Source organism: Eschrichtius robustus, chromosome 7, assembly GCF_028021215.1.
Source record: "Eschrichtius robustus isolate mEscRob2 chromosome 7, mEscRob2.pri, whole genome shotgun sequence".
Lineage (NCBI taxonomy): Eukaryota > Metazoa > Chordata > Mammalia > Artiodactyla > Eschrichtiidae > Eschrichtius > Eschrichtius robustus.
This window is the reverse complement of record NC_090830.1, coordinates 114,211,054-114,230,114: the sequence shown is the minus strand read 5'-3', so window position 1 is coordinate 114,230,114 and position 19,061 is coordinate 114,211,054. Positions and strand designations below refer to the sequence as shown.

Genomic DNA, 19,061 nt, shown 5'->3' with positions numbered 1-19,061 from the left:
GGGGTGTGGGGAGGCAGTCTCTGCCCAAGGAAGCTGAGACACCATTGCAGAAATGAGGCTGAGAAACATGGGACAGTTTTTGAGCCACAGCTGACAGTGTGGTTGAACTTGAGGAACCAGGGGAGGCTTCCTGGAGGAGGTGATGCAAACAGAGCTGCTTGTTTTGGATTCCAGGTGATCCCGGAGTCCCAGGGGCTCCCGGCATTCCCAGTGGGCCCTCTCGAGGTAAGAACCAAAGGTGCCCAAAGTTCTTCCCTCCTTCTTCAAGCAAGGCTGATCATGCCAATGAGGATGTTAATTAACTAATTCATTCACTTATCCATGATTCAGTGTTGATGAGATACTTTCTCCACGTGCTGGGATCTCTGAACTGCCTTTAAGGAGGTTACAAGTCAGCGGGGGTGGGAGGGAAGGTTGCCTGCACGATAAAGATGACTAGCAACACCGATGATGAATGATGGCGAGAACAGAGCCTGGGAGCTAGGGGTTCAGGGGCGAGGGAGGCCATGTGGGCGGTGAGCAGGTTGCCGAAGGAAAGGGAGGGCTCGGCCTGGGAGAGCTCCTAGGAGCTCTTTGCCACTGTCTTAGTTCTCCTACTGAGAAAGACTCTCCCTCCTCAGACTGTAAAAGCATTGCCTGGGCTCCCTTGTTGGACCCCAGGGTGGAGAGACCAACTCAGAGGCTTTCTCTCCTGCAGGGGGATCATCATCGAGCACCATGTTCATGCAGGGCCCGCCAGGCCCACCAGGGCCCCCCGGGCCTCCAGGCTCCATCAGCAGCTCCGGCCTAGAGATTCAGCAGTACGTCTCTGACTACATGCAGAGTGAGTGCCCGGCGTCTGAGTGGGGCAGCGTGTGTGCGTGCGTGTGTGTGTGTGCGTGAGCGCACACCAGCACTGCAGGTCTGTGAGCTCCCGGACACCCGCCTTCTCACAGCTGCCCACATATTGATACATAGACTAGTCCTCACCCCAGCAGAGGCTCGTACACCCACATGCTCATCCACATGCACGTGCACACACACACACACACACTTTCACACTGGAGTGCACTCCCCCGACCTCATCCGTGTGCTCTCTGTGGAGGTGAGGGCGTGATTTCCGCACATGTGGGCACCAGAGCTTCGTCAAGTGGGTGGCTGACTGGAGTCTTGTTGGTCCACAGCCATGGAGAGCCACCTGGCCCGGCACAGAGTCTGCCTCAGTTTCTCCATCTATAGCAAGGGGAGTCTAGGCTCCCTGCTGGCCCTGCCTTGGCCCCTGTGCGGGATGGGATGGGTGGGTGCATTTCATCAAGTACTTCAGGTCACCTCTGTGGGGAGGACACGCCCTCTTGGGGACAAGCCTGACTTTGCTTTCTTTCTTTGTTGGCAGGTGACAGTATCAGGTCTTATCTATCTGGAGTTCAGGGTCCCCCAGGCCCACCTGGTCCCCCCGGGCCTGTCACCACCATCACGGGTGAGACTTTCAACTACTCAGAGCTGGCCAGCCTCGTCGTGAGCTACTTACAGAGTAAGCCTCTCCCCACCCCTGTAATGACACCTTCCTCCCAGGGTCCACGGTTATTCCTGGAGCCTCGTCTCTTAATTTGCTGTTTGCTTTGCCCTTTTTCTGAATGTGATGTTCAGTGCTGAATTCACGGTAATCAGGCTGCTGAATCTAGCTTCAAAAAAGGTTTGTTCAGATTAAGAAATATAGAAATTATAGCCTGCTAACACCCCCATGCATTCATTTCCCCCAAACGGAAACAGCTGGTTGACCGGGTCTTTGTGATTCTGGAGTAATGAGTGCGTTGCTTCAGTACCAGCTAAGCGGGTAACCGGTTTCTTCCCCACAGCTTCGGGGTACAGCATCAGCACGTCCTCCACCTCCATCTCTTCTGAAGACATCCTGGCTGTGCTCCAGCGTGAGTCGCCTGTGGTGGGCTAGGGGGTGGGGTGCCTTCCCTCTCTCCTGCCCGCACTTGTCAGGCACACTTGGTGGTCCCTTGGGACAAGGAGCCACTCCCTCCTCGCTCCCAGCAGCCAGCTGGAAAGGGGGCATCAGCTCTCCCCTCTAAGGCCAGGCAACCGGGCAGGAGCCCCTTCAGCTACCGGAAGCTTGTTGATGTCCCGCTGGGGGTCTGAGAACCCCCAGCTCACACATCACTCGGGCCAGTCTGTGGGGAGGTTAGGCTGGACGTGTGGTCCATACTGGCGCCGCCTCTCCTTTCAGGGGATGACGTGCGTCAGTATCTCCGGCAGTACCTGATGGGCCCTCGGGGTCCCCCAGGGCCACCAGGAGCCAGTGGAGGTTGGTCCCTCCAGTCTTTGGACTACGCAGAGCTGAGCAGCCGCATCCTCAGCTACATGTCCAGTGAGTGTCCGCCTCTGTGGCAGGGCGGGCAGGAGGGCGGGTGCTGGACATCCTGGAAGTGGCCCCCTGGCCCTGTCCCGCCAGGCTGCACCCAACCCAGAGGGAGGGGGGGCACTTCAGAGCTGTTGAAACCTGTGGCTCCAGAGCAGGTCACGGAGCTTGGCGGGGGAAGCCAGAATGAGTGTCCCGGGCACCGTCCTACACACGACTCACACGCACACTTCTCTATACACACATGCACACACGCACACTCCCACACACCCAGCAGGAGGACGGCTGTGGGCACTTCTGACCTGCACTCTTCCCCGGCCCTGGGGCCTCTCCTCCGTGGTGCCGTTACCCAGGGTCTCGTGTCTGCGTTACTCTCTGCCGGTCTCTTCCCGCTGCCCCTCTCGCCCCTATCCCAGCCTCCACTTCTGTTCAGGTTGCTTCTGTCTGGCTTCCTCTCTGACACGGTGTCTCCATCTGCCCTTCCCTGTCTGATCTGCATCCATCGCAACTTGGGATTTGTTCCTCAGGCTCCGGAGTCCGCATTGGGCTTCCTGGCCCCCCAGGGCCCCCAGGCTTGCCGGGACCATCCTATGAGGAGCTCCTCTCCTTGCTCCAAGGTAGGGCCGAGCAGGGCCATCTGATCGAGTGCTTCGGGGTGGAGGGCAGAGCTCCTTAGCCCAGGCTGTGACCGATCCTTGCTCTTCCTTGGTGTCTCAGGGTCTGAATTCAGAGGCATTGTTGGGCCCCCAGGTCCCCCTGGGCCACCAGGGCTCCCAGGCAGCGCGTGGTCCAGCATCAGCATGGAGGACCTCTCGTCCTACCTGCAGAGTAAGGAGTGAGGCCGGCGAGGGCTGCAGCCTGACCTCCAGGGCTCCCGCGGGTCTGAGCCAGGGCAGCCATGGAGGGCTCAGCCCAGGCACCAGTCCTCCTAGAGCGGGTACAGGGCCGGGCTCTGGGATCCTGGAGGGGGACACACTTGACGTTGAGGTGCTTTCAGCCCTGGCAGGGGGAGAAGTGGGGGGGACACCATGCGTCCAAGTCACGAGAGAACTCAGGGGCCAGCGGGTGACCAGGTGCCCAGCCGGGAGCTCCAACTCCCAGCGGCAGAAGGGCTGAGGGGAAGGGATATGATTTGGGTTGAATGAGGCCTGGGACTGGGGGTGGAGGGCAGTGGGGAGCAGTCACTCCAGGGGAGGACGGGACACGCGTGTGGAGGCCTCCCTCACCGCCTCCTTCCAGACGGGCCCAGGCTGGGAATTCCGCGGTCCTGGCAGGGGATCCCTGATCTTTCTCTTTCTCTTGCCCCCTGCTCAGCTGCTGGCTTGTCATCCATCCCAGGCCCTCCTGGTCCCCCTGGCCCCCCAGGCCCTCGAGGGCCCCCGGGTGTCTCAGGAGCTCTGGCGACATACGCAGCTGAAAACAGCGACAACTTCCGGAGTGAGCTGATCAGCTACCTCACAAGTGGGTGTCCCTGACGTCACTCTCCCTCCTCCATCCCCTCCCAGACCACGCTTCTCCCTGTGAGAGGGGCAGCCAGCCGGGGCTTGAAGGGAACTGGAGGCGGAACACATAAGCCGCCCCGGTCGGTCGAGGAAGCCCGGCTTCCTCCCAGCCCACATGCTCCCGCTCGGTGCGAGTTCACATCCTGCTCAGGGGTGTTGAGGCCCTGGGAGAGACACCCCCAAGTCCCACTTCTCTCTCTCCCCCAGACCTGGCTCCCACTAATGCCGCTTCTTCCCCACAGGTCCTGACGTGCGCAGCTTCATCGTCGGCCCACCGGGTCCTCCCGGGCCCCAGGGTCCCCCCGGGGACAGCCGCCTGGTGTCCACGGACAGCTCCTACAGCCGGGGCGGCAGCTCCTCTTCTCTCAGTCGGGCCTCTTCCTACAGCTCCTCCACCGGCGAAGGGGGAGCCTTTGGCCTGGACATGGGCCTGGGCCAAGGCTACGGGGCAGCGGCAGAAGGCGGCATGTATGGCGGTGACGGTGGATTCGGGGCCAGCTTTGCTGGAGGTCCGGATTACAACGAGCTGGCCGTTCGGGTGTCTGAGAGCTTGCAGCGTAAGTGGGGACACGTAGGCTTCAGCGCTGTGGGGTTACGGGAGCATGTGAGCATCTCCACACCCAGGAGGACAGCAGTTCTGGAATCAGACGGGCAGGGACTGAAGACAAGCTTAGTTCAAGGGGCCCAGTCAGGACTGGAACCTATGCTGCAGGGAACAGAGATGCTGGGGTCTTTGTCCTTTGTTTTCCCAGAAGAGTCTATGACTATGAAGGTTTTCTGGTGGGGCTGAGGAAAGGTTGCTAAGAAGCCCTTTCCCGGGCGGCTCACCAGCACAGCTATGCAGTAAAAGGCCTGTGAAACAAGCCCACGGAGGCGGAGACGTTGTCTGTCAACAGGGGAGACTGAGGAGGCTCTTCCCTTGCTGCCGCATAGAAGAGTTTGGCTGGGATGGGAGTCAGACAGTCAGAGGGCGCCGTGCTCCCGCCGTGAAGAGGGTGCCGGGTGACCCCTGCTCCCTGTGCCCACCACACTCTGGTATTTACAGGTCAGGGCCTGCTCCAAGGGATGGCCTACACTGTGCAGGGCCCACCAGGCCGGCCTGGGCCCCAGGGGCCCCCTGGCATCAGCAAGGTCTTCTCTGCCTACAGCAACGTGACCGAGGACCTCATGGACTTTTTCAGAAGTAAGGGCATCCCCCGATTACTTTCCCAACACTTCACTTGCCGTGTAGTCTGCTCCACAGAAACTAGTCTCCCCAAAAACCTTGTTAACACTTGAGATACTGCAAATCAGATAAATTCTAAACTGTTCTCTTCTTGCAAGTCCAAACTCTACCACTACCTGCCTGTGTTAGTCTGAACAAATCACTTTACTTCCCAAGCTCCAGGATGAGCTCTAGTCTAAGGCCAGTTTTTCCCCCTTGCAGCTTATGGAGCCATCCCAGGACCCCCTGGGCAGAAGGGAGAGATGGGCATCCCTGGACCCAAAGGTAAGTGGTGGCAGGAAACAGCCACCAGGATCCCGTGTTAACGACTGCCTCTTGTGGGAAGCAGCTCCCTTGCCAGCGCTGTGCTGGGAACGTGTGCGGCTCCTTCAGGCCCTGCACTGTGCCTCGCTTAGCCGTGCCCCCTTCTGTCCTCCTAGGTGAGAGGGGCCCTGCTGGGCCACCAGGTCAGCCTGGGCCACCCAGCCCTCGAGGACACAAGGGAGAAAAAGGAGACAAAGGTAAGCCTCACTTGCCACAGTTTCTGGAGTGCTGGGAAGCAGGCCACATGTTCCACAGCAAGCCTGAAAATTTTAGGCAGATGCCAGTTACGAAAGGCAGGTACTGGCAACAGCATACTTTGTGTAACGATCAAATGAACAGCCAGGGAGAAAGGAAGAAAAGTGTCAATGCAGGGAGGAAAAGGAGAGCCAAGCTGGTAATGAAATAGGGTAATCAATTTAAATCAATTGACAGTCTTACAAAAGAGTTCATCTTTCAAGCCGGTTTTGTAGTAGTCACAGTTACTGTAATTACCCAAGCGAAAGTCCCCACAGACCACAGGATATTTTCTAACTTACCATTCATCTTCCAACTTCTAGGTGACCAAGTCTATGCTGGCCGGAGAAGGAGAAGCATCGCCGTCAAGCCATGAGCGACCCTTGTCGAAACAGCCGCCTGGACCAGTTCTTGCAGTGGTTTATGGCGCTTATGTCAAGACCTCTCCAGAGGGTAAAAGCTGGAATCTCACTGTCCTACTGAGGCAGCACAGCAAATAGTCAACTAGAACCCTTATCTTAGTCTGGAGCAAAATATATGTACGTAGAATTCAGTCCAAGGTACACAGTCTGAAACAGCTTCACGGGGTAGACTCAACAGTGGCCGCATGCAGTGTGGTAGGATGAAGCTGGCCTCCCTGCTGTCCAGGGCTGAGCTCCTTGGCTTCTTTAGCACTGAGTTCAAGCCCCAGCCTAGGAAAGTCAGGTACATAAAAGTTGTTTCAGGAGCCCTTGAGCTTCATCTTAAAAATGAGCCCAGAAAATGGAAGATGGGATGGGGGTGCCTTCCTGGGAGCCACTCGATGGGACTGTTCTGGTCAACGCTGCAAGGCTGTGCCCTCAGCTCCTTTCTCCCCTCTTCACTCTGCATTCTTCTTTCTAGTCACAGAAAAAAACTCTCGCAACTGAAAAAATTAAGAAATCCACTTCCCCTGAAGGTGGAGACAGGGTTTCTACTAGTTATTTCTCACTATGTATCACATTCCCACTTAGGAAGGTTGCTTGATTGCAGCTATGATCTGTCTCCATAGGTCCAAGCTAGAGTTGATAGTATGTTACACTGAACTAGGTTGCAGCCGATAGGAAGAGAAAGGCAGGGGGCAAGGAGGAAAGAAGGGGAGGGGAGGGAGAGCAGACTGCCTGACACCGGAAGCCGGCACCCCTGCTCTGCACTTAGGAAACGCATGGGGGAGTGGGCGCAGTTGGTTTTATTGCACTTTTCAATGTCTACAAACATTCATGTGGTCTATCAGATGAGTCATTTCAATTGCAAAATTTCCAATTAAAGGGTTTTTTCTTTTTTAATATGTTTAATGTGATCCATCTAACCAAAAAAAAAAAACAAGAAGAAGGGAGGGAAGGAGGGAAGAAGGAAGGAAGAAAGGAGAGGAGGAAAAGAAAGAGGGAAAGAAAGAAAATATTTTCGGTTAATTAAGTTTGACATTTTACTGTCTAATGAAAACTTACTATGTATAATGAATGACTGCATCGTGCCTTTTTCATATTTTAGTTTTACCCAAAGGCTGACTCAATTTGTTTTTGTAATAGTAGCTTTAGAAGCTCAAGTATTATATCCCCTTTAATGATTCTTATCTTGATTAACCAGACTTTTGAGTTTTGTCCTAGTTATGAGATTTGCCTATCCAAGCTATCCAAGTCTTCATAGAATCCTATGCCCAAGAGAAATAGGGTAAAAGCCCAAACTTGCTAGCTTCTCTGGACAGAACCCAGATGTATGTCCTCAGCTGGATGGCAGTGGATCTTAGCCTCTTTTGTTTCATTAAAAAAAAAAGTCAAGCATGAGCTCCACAGTATGCAATGCTCCTGGATTAGAAAATGACATGCTGTGCCTCCCTCCGGCCAAGCTGACCACTTGCCAAATGGTCAGCCTAGTATGTCTACTGAATCCTGCATGAACGTATGAATGATGAAAAGAGGTTATTTTTAGCAGAAGTGACGTCACAGTTTGTGAAATGTTTGGTGAGAAAAATAATCCATTCCAAGGGGAAAAAAGGACATTAAAAAAAGGTATATATACATATGTCGATGGAAATATTTTAAGCACCACCCAAAGGCGGGGTTTGGGCGATGAAAGACACTCCCAAGTTACCAGTAAAAAGGACCCTCTTGTGTGTGATAACTACAGATGGTCTTGGAATACTAGTAAATAAGTCTGAAGGGTCAGAAGATCTGGAGGACTGCGAGTTTTAAAATATAATTAGGATTTTTTTTAAATGCTACAAAATGTTCTCATGCAGGACAATCTAGTTTCAAATATTCTCAATAAAAGACTGCTTCCCAAAGTAGATTAAGAAATAACTTTATTTTTCATTTGCCAACCCCATGATTGAAAAGACATGTTGCTCCCAAATAGACGAGAGGCATTTTCTGAAACAAAATTCTTTCTGAAAATTTAGCTTGTGAAGTTTATTACACTGCAAATCAGAGAAGGATTACAAAAAGCTACAGCCAACATTGAAAACTGGTATCACATCCTACCCCAAGCTTAGTAACAGAAGTTTTAAAGCTGTATCAAAACCATGTCAGCCACAGGATAGCAACAATAGTGGCATTAATTGTTGTGCCTTCAACTTAAGAAAAGCATTTAAAATATCCCATTTCCTATAAAAGATCATTTCCCAGAAAGGAACTGATTTATTCAATCAGAAGCCTATTAGAACTGGAACTAAAGAGCTCGCCTCCTCCACCTCACAGTTCTACATTTTCCTGTAATCAACAATATCTCTAGCTAATCATTTGACAGAATTTGGCTTCTCAGAAGAGTCTTTGTCATTTAAGCACAGTGTGGAATGGGGAAAAAAGTGTGTAGTTACAAGGGAACTAGGAGACTACAAAAGACAATCGCTTCTGAAACTCACAGATGCTCAAGAAATCAGAGACCCTCCATTACAGTGGGTCTCATATGCCTGAGAGCTTTGTGCTTGAGGAAACACTACTTAGAGGTAGCTCTGGTTCTGGTTTATATTTAATTACAATTTGCTGTATCCTGTCACAGGAAAGTTTCAACATTTTCAGCAAGGTACAAGCACTCCAAATTTCCTCCTTACCCACCCTATAGCTTCCCCATAGAAAACGGTAAGAAAAAGCTTAACTGTGAGTCCATATAGTATAGCGGCTAATTCAGCAATTCACACCCAACCATGGATTGACAGGACTAGGAAAGGCAACCTGGTGCAACGAGCTCCATGAGCTAGACCTGCAGAAGCGTGGTGGCCTGGTGTGTCCACAGCACGCAGGGAGAGGAGGGGAGGCTGAGTAATTAGGGGGCACACATGGAGAATTTCTTCTATGCATTTTGTAGCACATTCTGCCACAGCAACAAAACCACCAACTCAGGAATGCATTTGACTGTACTCTTTGATTTCAAAGATGTCTGTGTCCCTCCCCAACCCCCCACCTACACATCATGCAAGAGAGAAGGATCGCTCTTCTGTACGTGAATACAGGGCCTAGCAAGAAGTGGGCAGGTGTGGGTACAAACAGCATGGTCTATACAACAAAATACCTTTTGAAAAGATTTATGTAACTTTAAGTATTAAAATGAAGGCTTTACCTCTACATACATATTCTGTAGTCCTGCTCCTACATGCATATGGTCTGGTCATTTTTGAAAGAGAACTCGAGCGTGAACAAGGAATCCAAAGGGCAGTTTTACGGGAGATGCAAGAGGTGCTAACAAACTTACCAGCGTTGTCAATCGTTCTACTCTGAGCCTCTTTATTCAATACTCTGAATGTCAACTTGAAAGGAAGAAAAAGAACCAAATATTCAGACCAAATTAATTATGTGCCATAAACTATTCAGCACACAGGATACCCTTTAAACAATACTGAAAAAATGTCCACTGCCTGAAGTATTAATTTTTTAAAAGCCAATAAACTGAAAATTTCAAAGGAGAAAGTGGTATGAGAACCTTCTTCCTCTCTCCCTCTTCAAATAAATCATTAAATACACTGGGTAACATTATACTGTCATTTCTATCATAACAATATAAACAATTTCCATCATCATCCTGAACATTACTTTATAAAGATATATATTTTAAAAGGCTCTCAAAACATTTTTCAACCCAGCATTTGAGAATAAAGCATTAAAAGAGTTTTGTATACAGTAACACATTCATGTGATAAGTGTATGAATTTACAACCATACATAATATATATATATGTATATATATTTATATAAAAAACAAACTTGGCCAGAAGTTAAGGCTACCTACAAAGTTGTCCCAGTAAATTATGCTTGTCAAAACAATTACAAAATTAAAATCACATGCATTTTTAAATCATCTAAACCACTGACAAAATAAGGTTCAGCATTCAGTTTTCAAATTAACTGCAAGAAAGTGCTACAGATATTTACATTTTCTTAACGTGAATCAGTGTTCCCACAAAGTTTCATTTGCATTTTTCACGAGCCTCAAATGTAACATAACTAAAAACTGAAATTTCTACAATTGGTACCTGGCACTCATGACAGAACAGGCGCACATGGCAGGCAGCAAGCTTCGTCTACAAATGTACTGTCTCACACCCCGAAATATGGTTTATAATACTGTTTCGACCTGACACGTGCTTGAAATTCTAACCCTCAAAAGGGACTAGAGTGAACATTTCATTAATAATTACACGTATCAGCAACCTCATGATAAAGGTTTCAGGCTTTTCCCACTCAAATCAAAGTAAATAATTTAAACATGGAACAAAACAAGACCAAAATATAAATGACTCGATCTCAAAACAATGAAAAGTCATTTCTGATATTTGCCTAAATATTTTAAATTCTTTCTTAAAAACTATTCTGAACAAATGCCTCTTTTAAGATTAATTTCATAAAAAATATATTCATAAATATAACTCAGAGCCTGCCAGCCTCCAACAGTTTTAAACAGAATTTGCTAAGATGGGAGAAGTCATTTAACCAGCTCATGTATTATTTTAGGACGTAAGCTGAGATAGCTAAATCTGTATTTTTTTTAATTTGGTGAGTTTTACATTTCCAATTTGGACATCTAAAAGCTACCGTTTATTTTTTTCATCTTTCCAACTTTGTACAACATATACTTTAGGATGAAAATTTCTATCAACTGGTAATAGGAGCAAGATTTAAAAAACAATAATGCTTAATGCTAAGGGTGTTTTGTCCCTGTTGAATCAAAAAAGGAAATGTTATTTTAGACTCAATTGAAATTTAGTGTTTTAGGCACTATTTTAATAAAACTAGCACCCTCAATTATTAGCTCATGTCTAAACAGGTAATTATTTTAGACAAATTATTGAAATAATTTTTCTCTTTTAAAAGAGTTTGATGCTAACACTTAAAGATAATAGATTTATTTACTGAATCAATATCATATTTTGAGCAACTCATAATTTTTTCATGAGAGCTGATTCACCAAAAAATTATTCCAACTCTCTACAGCAGTTTCAACTATAGATTTTAGGCATCATTGAGAAGTTAAGTCAGGAAAAAAGATATTTAGTAATACTTAAGTGACATAACAGGGTTTTTTAAAATAACTTTAAACATTATATGTCTACCAGTTTTTCAGGTAACAGTATCTAAACAACACAATTTTTAAGATTATATACAAAAATCACCTTAGGGAATTACTGCAAGATGCTACTTTGCCAGCATGGCCCAGCATCTGTCTTAGTGCCTTTCCCTTTATCTTTGCTAAACAAATAAAACAAACAAATAAACACCCAGAAGGTGAGGCAGGTGATTGTCTTCGTGAGCTCTCTGATACAGACTATGGCAGAAGATGAAGAGAACAGAATGACATACTTAAAAAGACAAACCCAACCACAGACTGCTTCCCATTGTTACGATCCAGTGGAATGCAAGCTAGGAATAGGATAGAATTTGGAAATCCGGCTCTGTGTTGATGGGTTAAGGCATTCAGACTCCCCGGTCATTTTAAAGAACACTTCCTGTTCCTGTAGTTTCCTAGCAAACTCCTCTTCCAGTGTCTTAAAAAGAAAGGGAAAAAGAAATTATGCACTGCTATTAAAAACAGAATTTACTCTGACAGCCCAGATAAAATTATTTGCCCCGAAGACTTTGTCTGTTATCCTAAGGAAGAAGAGACTGCTCAACAGCTAGGACCATAGGCTGTGCAGCCCTGGGTTCAAGTCCTGGCTCAGCCACATGAATGGATAACTTGGGGGCAATTACTTAACTTCTCTATATTACAGAATCATTTCCTTCTTCTGCTATGAAACAGCGATAATACCATCTACTTCACTGGGTTGCTATGAGAGGATTAAATGTGATAATAATGTACTTAACACACACTAGGTACTCAACAGATGGCACCTATTATTAACTACTGATATTAACTGTCTCTTCCACATGCAACTAACCATTTCCTATTTTTTTATTTTGATTACTGATGTGCATGTCTTTTCTTTCACATAGAACTATAAACTGTTTGAAGGTAAGACCTAAACCAGATTCATCTTTACAACCCCACAATATGGAGCAAATATAATAAGTGCTTGATAAATATCTGACGTATCAATTACTTTGTGGACAAGTGACTCAGGAGAAGTACTGCTGTAAAAATACAAAGTACAGGAAAAGATGGAAGGATAGGAAGGTTTCTCAGAAGAGGAAAACCATGAGCTTAGTTTCAAAGGAAAGATAAGAATTTGACAGACAGGATGGGGAAGACACGCCAGACAAAGTGAGCTGAAACAATACACAGAGGCAGGAAACTGTGGAGTTGCTGTGAGTAACGGTGATTATACCCAGTACTGGAACATGAGCTGGGAACAAAGTGGCTAGTGGGAGACGAAGCTAAAAGGGCTGATATGGGCAAAGTATGGCACTATGAAGGCTTCAAAGTCAAAGTGAGGCATTTATATTCAACTCTGTTGGAACTGAAGATTTATCAACACCACTATGACAGTAACAGAGATGCTCTTGAGGATAAACACTCTGGTGACGGCAGGCAAGCAGGAGGAAAGGAAAGTGAACAAGAGACCAGAAGGACCATTAGGACATTACTGAACAATTTTAAGCAAATAGTAGGAAGACAGTAAAGGGAAAGAGAAATATTATGAAATAAGAGTCAAAATTATTTGTCATCTGATTGAATGTGGGGTGTGATGGAAATGAAAGGTAATTCAGGTTTCTAGCCTAGATGTCAGTTAAGAGAACAGGAATGTTAGGAAGAACACCTGATGGTGGGTAGGACTGGAGAGAGGGGGGAAGATGAGATGGAGATGAAGGAAAAAAGATGTTGAGTTTAGTTTTATCTCCACTGAGTTTACAATCTTTAGTCAACGTTCAACAACATTCAAGAGGTATGTACTGATCATTTACAATGTGCAGGAATTGTTCCAGAAGCTGGGTATCTATCAGTGAATAATGAGATAATGTCCCCGCTTTCAAGGAGCTTCTTACATTCTGGTGGGAGAAGACACACAACAAAGAAATGTGTCTGGTGGTGATGAATATTATGAAGAAAAACAAAGAAAGGTTGAGGGGATAGAGAGGGTTCGAGGTAGGCATTGAAGCTATATTTTATATACAGTCATCAAAAAAAGAAACCTTTGATGAGATGATAATGGGACAGAATGAATGAAATGAGGAGGAATGGAACATCCATATGGAAAATGAGAGCTGAGATCATGAACCAATAATAAAAACAATAAAATAATAACAATGACAACCATTCATTGGATCCTGACCACATCTCAAGTACTGTACACACATCACTTCCGTTAACTGTCTTAACAACCCCAATTAGGGAGGTAGTAACATCCTCATTTTACAAATGAGGAAAACTGGGCTCAGAAGTGTTAAGAGACAAAATTAATCAGTGTCAGCACTGAGATTTGAACCCAGACCTGTATGACTTTGTAATTCATGTTCTATACAAGTTTTGGAATTGTCCTTAAATATGCAACAGCTGAAGCCATGACAATCTACAAGATCATCAAGATAAAGAGCAGGGGTAAGAGTGTAAAACTGGAAAATGTCTACATTTCCGGTGACTAGATAACAAAGAAAGGTGATAAAGAGCACAGAGAAAGAAGAGAGTATGTCACAAAAGTCAGGTGAGAAGAAAATTTTAAGAAGATTTTTAAGAAGAACAGGTAGATAATGCCACTGGTGACCACTGTCAACCAATTCAACTGGGGAGGAATTTGAGGCGAAAGCTAGACTACAAAGGGTGAAAGGAGGAACTAGAGAAGGGACTTCTCACTTTCACCCCTCTGTGTATGTACCCTTTGAATTCAGAAACACATGAATGAACTACCTATTCAAAAATGTAACAAAAAACAAAATTCAAGTTAAAAAGCCACACTATTAGCACACGGTAGGTGCTAAATACATATTTCCTTGATTAACTCATTGGATGAATGGAAGAAAGGAATGGTTGAAATGTATAGCAGGCAGGAAGCCCAAGAGAAAATAAAGGTTTAAGTTTGACAGTTGGCAAAGAGAGAGAATCATATAGTAATAGCAAAGACAGAGTTGAAACGGTTGACCAGTTGGACCAGGCTAGCAGGGAGTCAAGCGCAAACAAAGAAGATAGCTGGCTGGCTGGCGCGGGGTAGGAAGCCATCCCTATTTTACTAAACTGTCAATTAACACAGCACATAAGGGCCATGTAATCTGGCTCCAGTTGACCCATCCAGACAAAGCTGTCATCCCTTCCCTCTCTCCCTCCCTAATGCCTACACACAGGCACACACTCCCTCTAATGCTACAATGATAGGGAGCTACTTATGATTCCTGTACACATTATTTTCACTCATTCTCTTTTCTGTACTTAAATTGCCCCATTCCACTCCAATCTGTCTGTCCTCCTAGCAAGCTCTTACTCATCTATCAAGCCGCACTTGGCTTACAAGGCATCTCCTCTCTAACCCTTCCTGACTTCCCTGAGCAGACTTAAGCACTCCTCCTCCTTTGCTGGTACACTGTGCTCCTCTGCTCTGTATCTTGTGCTTACCTCCTTCAGACAAATGCTGCTACTGATCTGCAACGGCTTGTCAACTAGATTCTGAACCTTTCGGGGACAGGGACTTTGACTCTTCATCTCTGTGTCTCCCGTCCCTGACACTGCTCCTGACACATATTAGGTAAAGAGCCAAGAGCTGGGAGGATGGAGGGATGGATGAATGCAAGCATATTTTAATTAAAGCTTTTAAAATTACCTTTTTCCTAGGTCTCAATTTCTCTCTCCATTCCTTTAATTCTTGGCTGTGTTCCTCATCTAACTCCTTTAGTTTCTGAGTCTCATGCTCAACCAAGAGGTGGCATTTTTCATTCTGAAAATAAAGTTTGGATTTAAAAAATTTCAGATCAAGTTAGCAATTTTTCACAAATACAATTATCTTCCAAAATAATAAAGTATTCATTAAACATAAAGCCATTACTGAGGTTGAAATTCTCCTCTAACAACCAAAGGCCAAGAATTATGAAAAGAGTCATAACTTCATTTTTGCAAGTGTAGAGGCTAGATCTGTTAACCATATGAAAAGAACTTGAATAGAAAGAACTAGTTTGATCCTGATTTTCCTTCTAAGAAGGTTTACTTACAAAACTGACACTTCAGAGGGCAACTTGCAAGCATTTTATCCAATGGTACCAGAACATGGGGTTAGAAACTATTCCACTCTAGTAAATTAAGCAAATATGTAGCATATCCACAACGTATACACTACTCTGAAATTGTAAACATTTTAGAAATTATATTACATTACATTACATTATATTATATTATATATATTAGAGAGCTGCATACCCCAGGTAAGGTTCAAAGACAGTCCTCTCTAAAGTAATGTTTAAATTCCTTAGGAAAAGAATTCTCATATTTATCACCTTTTTCAAAAACCTTGAAGAAAATGAACTATTTCTCCCTAAATAAAAAGAAATTTTAAATTCAGAATGATAACAAAAATGCCTACATCATTTTTAAAACTTTGTTCATCTTCTTTGCAAAATACACTAAAAATTCTCAATAGTACTTTTGAAAGATGCAACTTCTTATATCATAAATTAGCTTCATGTTTATACTAATCACAGCTGTGTAAGTTCTAAACAAGTGCCTGCGATACTAAACTGATCTTCCTTTGGGTCTACAGAGGAAAGAAAACCTTTAAATCCCAGCATCTTCACAAGCAATGTGCAGCTTACTCTGAGTAGCTATTATTTCCTCAAAACCAGCCACCCGTACTGTGCATCTACTACCAGCTTTGCGTTCATGCTTCTGGAGCTAACCTGCAGTTGATGCAGTTCTCGGACATTGGCTTCACACTGCAACTGAAGATCCCGCATTTGATTTTCATGTTTTTGATGCTGAGCCATTCTCTCATTTTTCTGCCTCTTTTCTTCTTGAGAAGCAAACTATAAATAAGAAAAACAAAAGATAAATATGGTTAACAAGTAATGTAATTTCTGCATCTTCCAAAGGTGTAATTAAGGAATGTAACAAAGCTTAAAGTACAATAAACTAAAGCTGCAAGTAATAATACGCTGGGACTCAAAGCTGGAGTCTACATCATGGCTTTGGTGGGGTGTAGGGAGGTGGAGAGAGACTTCTGATTAAAACCTTGTTCCTCCTATCTGCTTAGTGACCTCAGTTAATTTGTGTGTGGGATCTGTGACTGTAGAAGTATAGTGAGGCCACACGTTTGACTGAAAAGCTGGCCAAGTCATCTTATTCCCAGGGCTGGTCTTAGGACCAGCCTAGCCCTGGATCTGGTGTGGGGCATAGAAGAGAGCAGAGCTCTCCATGGCCAGCACCTGAGGGAGACTGAGTTGGTACATGCCATATGTGTACAGAGCCATGGTGAACATCAGTGAGCCCAAGGTGGCTCCAAATGTTTACAACACAATTATGTGGTACTTCTAAAGGCCATTCAAAAATTTTAAACTTAAAGAGAGTAATTTGCTTATTTACTTGTTTAATTTTGTCACGATCCTGATCTGGTGTTGCTGTTGGGTTAATTCTCAAACTCTTCTTAAACATGGCCATGCGAGTCTTGGCTTCGCTGCGCTGAATCTTAGGCAGTCTTGCTCTTTCTTGAGTCTGTCTGTTTTTCAACTCCTCAATAAGTCGTTGATTGTAACGCTGCATTTGTTCTGTTTCCTAAGAAAGTTTCAGAGTCCAGTGATGTAGATATAATTTAATACTCAGTACCCACATGTATGCTCAAACATGTCATTTTGCTGTTGCTTCCCCAAATTACTCTCTCCCTTGTTGCATACCAACCAGCAAAATATTAGGCAAAAAAATAATTTATAAGAAAAATAAGCTATTAGTAATAAGAGATTTATATTGACTCTCGTATACTAAGTATAGGGAGTCCACATTTTTAAGATACCTGAACCATAAATGGAGCCAAAATAGCTACCTCTGAGAGACAAGATGAAGATTATAATGTATAAGAGGTCTTTAAGCATTGTAATTAGTTACCTTCCTTGGAATTTGTAGAAAAGAGTTTGCAATCATGACCAACATACAATTAATTACTCCAAATTTCAAAGAAATTTTAGGATAAAAGAAAGGAAACCTAAACTTTATTCTGTAAAAAATATAAGTTTCAAAAATAAATAGCTCTGGGCTTCCCTGGTGGTGCAGTGGTTAAGAATCTGCCTGCTAATGCAGGGGACGTGGGTTCAACCCCTGGTCCGGGGAGATCCCACATGCCATGGAGCAACTAAGCCTGTGTGCCACAACTACTGAGCCTGCGCTCTAGAGCCCACAAGCCACAACTACTGAGCCCACGTGCTGCATCTACTGAAGGCTGTGTGCTCTAGAGCCCGTGCTCCACAACAAGAGAAGCCATCGCAATGAGAAGCCTGCGCACCGCAACGCAGAGTAGCCCCCACCACCGCCACAACTAGAGAAAGCCCGCGCGCAGCAACAAAGACCCAACGCAGCCAAAAATAATAAGTTTAAATAAATAAATTTAAAATAAATAAATAAATAGCTCTGCAAACTTTAAAATGAACAAAAAAGTGAACAAATTTTCCTTTCATTAACCTTCTCATGGCGCTTAAGCAGCTGATGTCTTTGCATAAAATACTGATCTTTAAGTTGCTGTTTGAGCAGCTGGTGTTTTTCTTGTAAATGTCGTTCTTCAAGCTCCCAAATCGCAGCTTCTCTAGCTAGAAGAAGAAAGCAATTTCAAAATGTAACTTTGCTCTTTTTACTAATGTACTTTGGTCTTTATTTTAATATTTACATACAAGTGTTCTAATACACTAATTAATACACACGGACATTCTGAGCTATAAATGAAATATTACCAACATAAAGATAATATCCATTTACCACTTTCCGTTCTGTTTTGATGTCCTGTAAACAGAGAACGCCCTACCCACAACACCAAAATTCCATTTAACCATCTTAATGAGAAAGAAAAAAAATATAAGGTATTTGTTAGGGGAAATAAGTGCTTAAAATTCCATTCTATCACGTAGCCAATTTAAGTATACCAACATTGTAAGGCATAATGAGTACATAAAATTATTCAGGTATATTTCTACCATCATCTGGACAAAAAAGATGTTTTAAGGATTATATGTATATGTTCACTTCTATTGCCTTAAAGGAGTTCTGTATCTTGCAGTACTTCTTAATTTTATGAAGCATTTTCCTCTTATTTACTTTAAGTTGCTTCATCTTTCCCTCTACCACTCTAGCAAAAGAAAACATTCAAATAATTTCCAAGGTATATCTCTGCAATGTTTTGAGATATATATATACACATATGCTGCATAATTTCATATACCTCTCATGAGCTGTTGTTTGTTATTCAGGCACTCTCTTTCAATATTGGCTAACTCTGCCTTCTGCTGTTGGATGATCTTTTTCAGAGAGCCATCTAATTCTTGTTGTTGCTTCTGAACAAACTCTTGTTCCTATTAGACATAGTTAACCATCAGTTAATAAGTATCTACTGAGCAAAACATCCATTTATCTCTACCTCTGTATATATTAGCGATTAACAAGATTTCTGAACCAAGTTTCTAAAGTTAACTAGATTTAAAAATCACCAAAATTATATAGTATAGATACAACATAAATGTATTAGTCACCCAATTCAAGCCCAGAAAGAAAGTACTAGAATACATAATATTCTAAACTCACTATTAAGAATAACACATACAAGAGAAGTCCATAACCCACTCATAATTAAAATGCCCTACATCTATGGGAAAAAAATAAATTTACAGTTTCTAAAACTCACTGTTCATTTCACTAGAGTGTGGACAAAACAAGAATAAACAAGAAATGTCTTTCAGGAAGAGAGGCAATAAAGAGCAAACAAGTAAAACAGATACCGGGATTTTAAACTCTCTATTTTTCTATTAATAAAGAGTTAGGAAGCCATACCATGGCTACACTAACAGAGAAAGACAGTTTCTGGATCTTTAGTCTGTGCCTAAAAAGAACAATACTTTAA

At 44.3% G+C, this 19,061-nt stretch overlaps 2 protein-coding genes across 3 annotated transcripts in view; one reads left to right on the top strand and one right to left on the bottom strand.

Moving 5' to 3' along the window:
* The window catches only part of COL17A1 (collagen type XVII alpha 1 chain), a 43,619-nt gene extending 36,728 nt beyond the window's left edge, over window positions 1–6,891 (top strand). The window contains exons 43-55 of the mRNA XM_068549039.1: window positions 175–225; window positions 698–823; window positions 1,373–1,510; window positions 1,836–1,904; window positions 2,213–2,353; window positions 2,872–2,961; window positions 3,062–3,172; window positions 3,659–3,805; window positions 4,089–4,403; window positions 4,892–5,029; window positions 5,273–5,335; window positions 5,491–5,571; window positions 5,932–6,891. Of these exons, the coding sequence (XP_068405140.1) occupies window positions 175–225; window positions 698–823; window positions 1,373–1,510; window positions 1,836–1,904; window positions 2,213–2,353; window positions 2,872–2,961; window positions 3,062–3,172; window positions 3,659–3,805; window positions 4,089–4,403; window positions 4,892–5,029; window positions 5,273–5,335; window positions 5,491–5,571; window positions 5,932–5,984 (1,523 nt within the window). The 3' untranslated portion in view covers window positions 5,985–6,891. The remainder of the gene's footprint in view (window positions 1–174; window positions 226–697; window positions 824–1,372; window positions 1,511–1,835; window positions 1,905–2,212; window positions 2,354–2,871; window positions 2,962–3,061; window positions 3,173–3,658; window positions 3,806–4,088; window positions 4,404–4,891; window positions 5,030–5,272; window positions 5,336–5,490; window positions 5,572–5,931) is intronic.
* Window positions 6,892–7,911: 1,020 nt separating this feature from the next.
* Window positions 7,912–19,061, bottom strand: part of SLK (STE20 like kinase) — a 54,463-nt gene continuing 43,313 nt past the window's right edge. For both annotated transcript variants that reach the window (XM_068548508.1, XM_068548509.1), the window contains 6 exons: window positions 18,387–18,516; window positions 17,636–17,760; window positions 16,550–16,738; window positions 15,868–15,993; window positions 14,802–14,915; window positions 7,912–11,600 (listed from right to left, as the gene is read on the bottom strand). In XM_068548508.1, coding sequence (XP_068404609.1) covers window positions 11,454–11,600; window positions 14,802–14,915; window positions 15,868–15,993; window positions 16,550–16,738; window positions 17,636–17,760; window positions 18,387–18,516 — 831 coding nt within the window. In that variant the 3' untranslated portion in view covers window positions 7,912–11,453. The remainder of the gene's footprint in view (window positions 11,601–14,801; window positions 14,916–15,867; window positions 15,994–16,549; window positions 16,739–17,635; window positions 17,761–18,386; window positions 18,517–19,061) is intronic.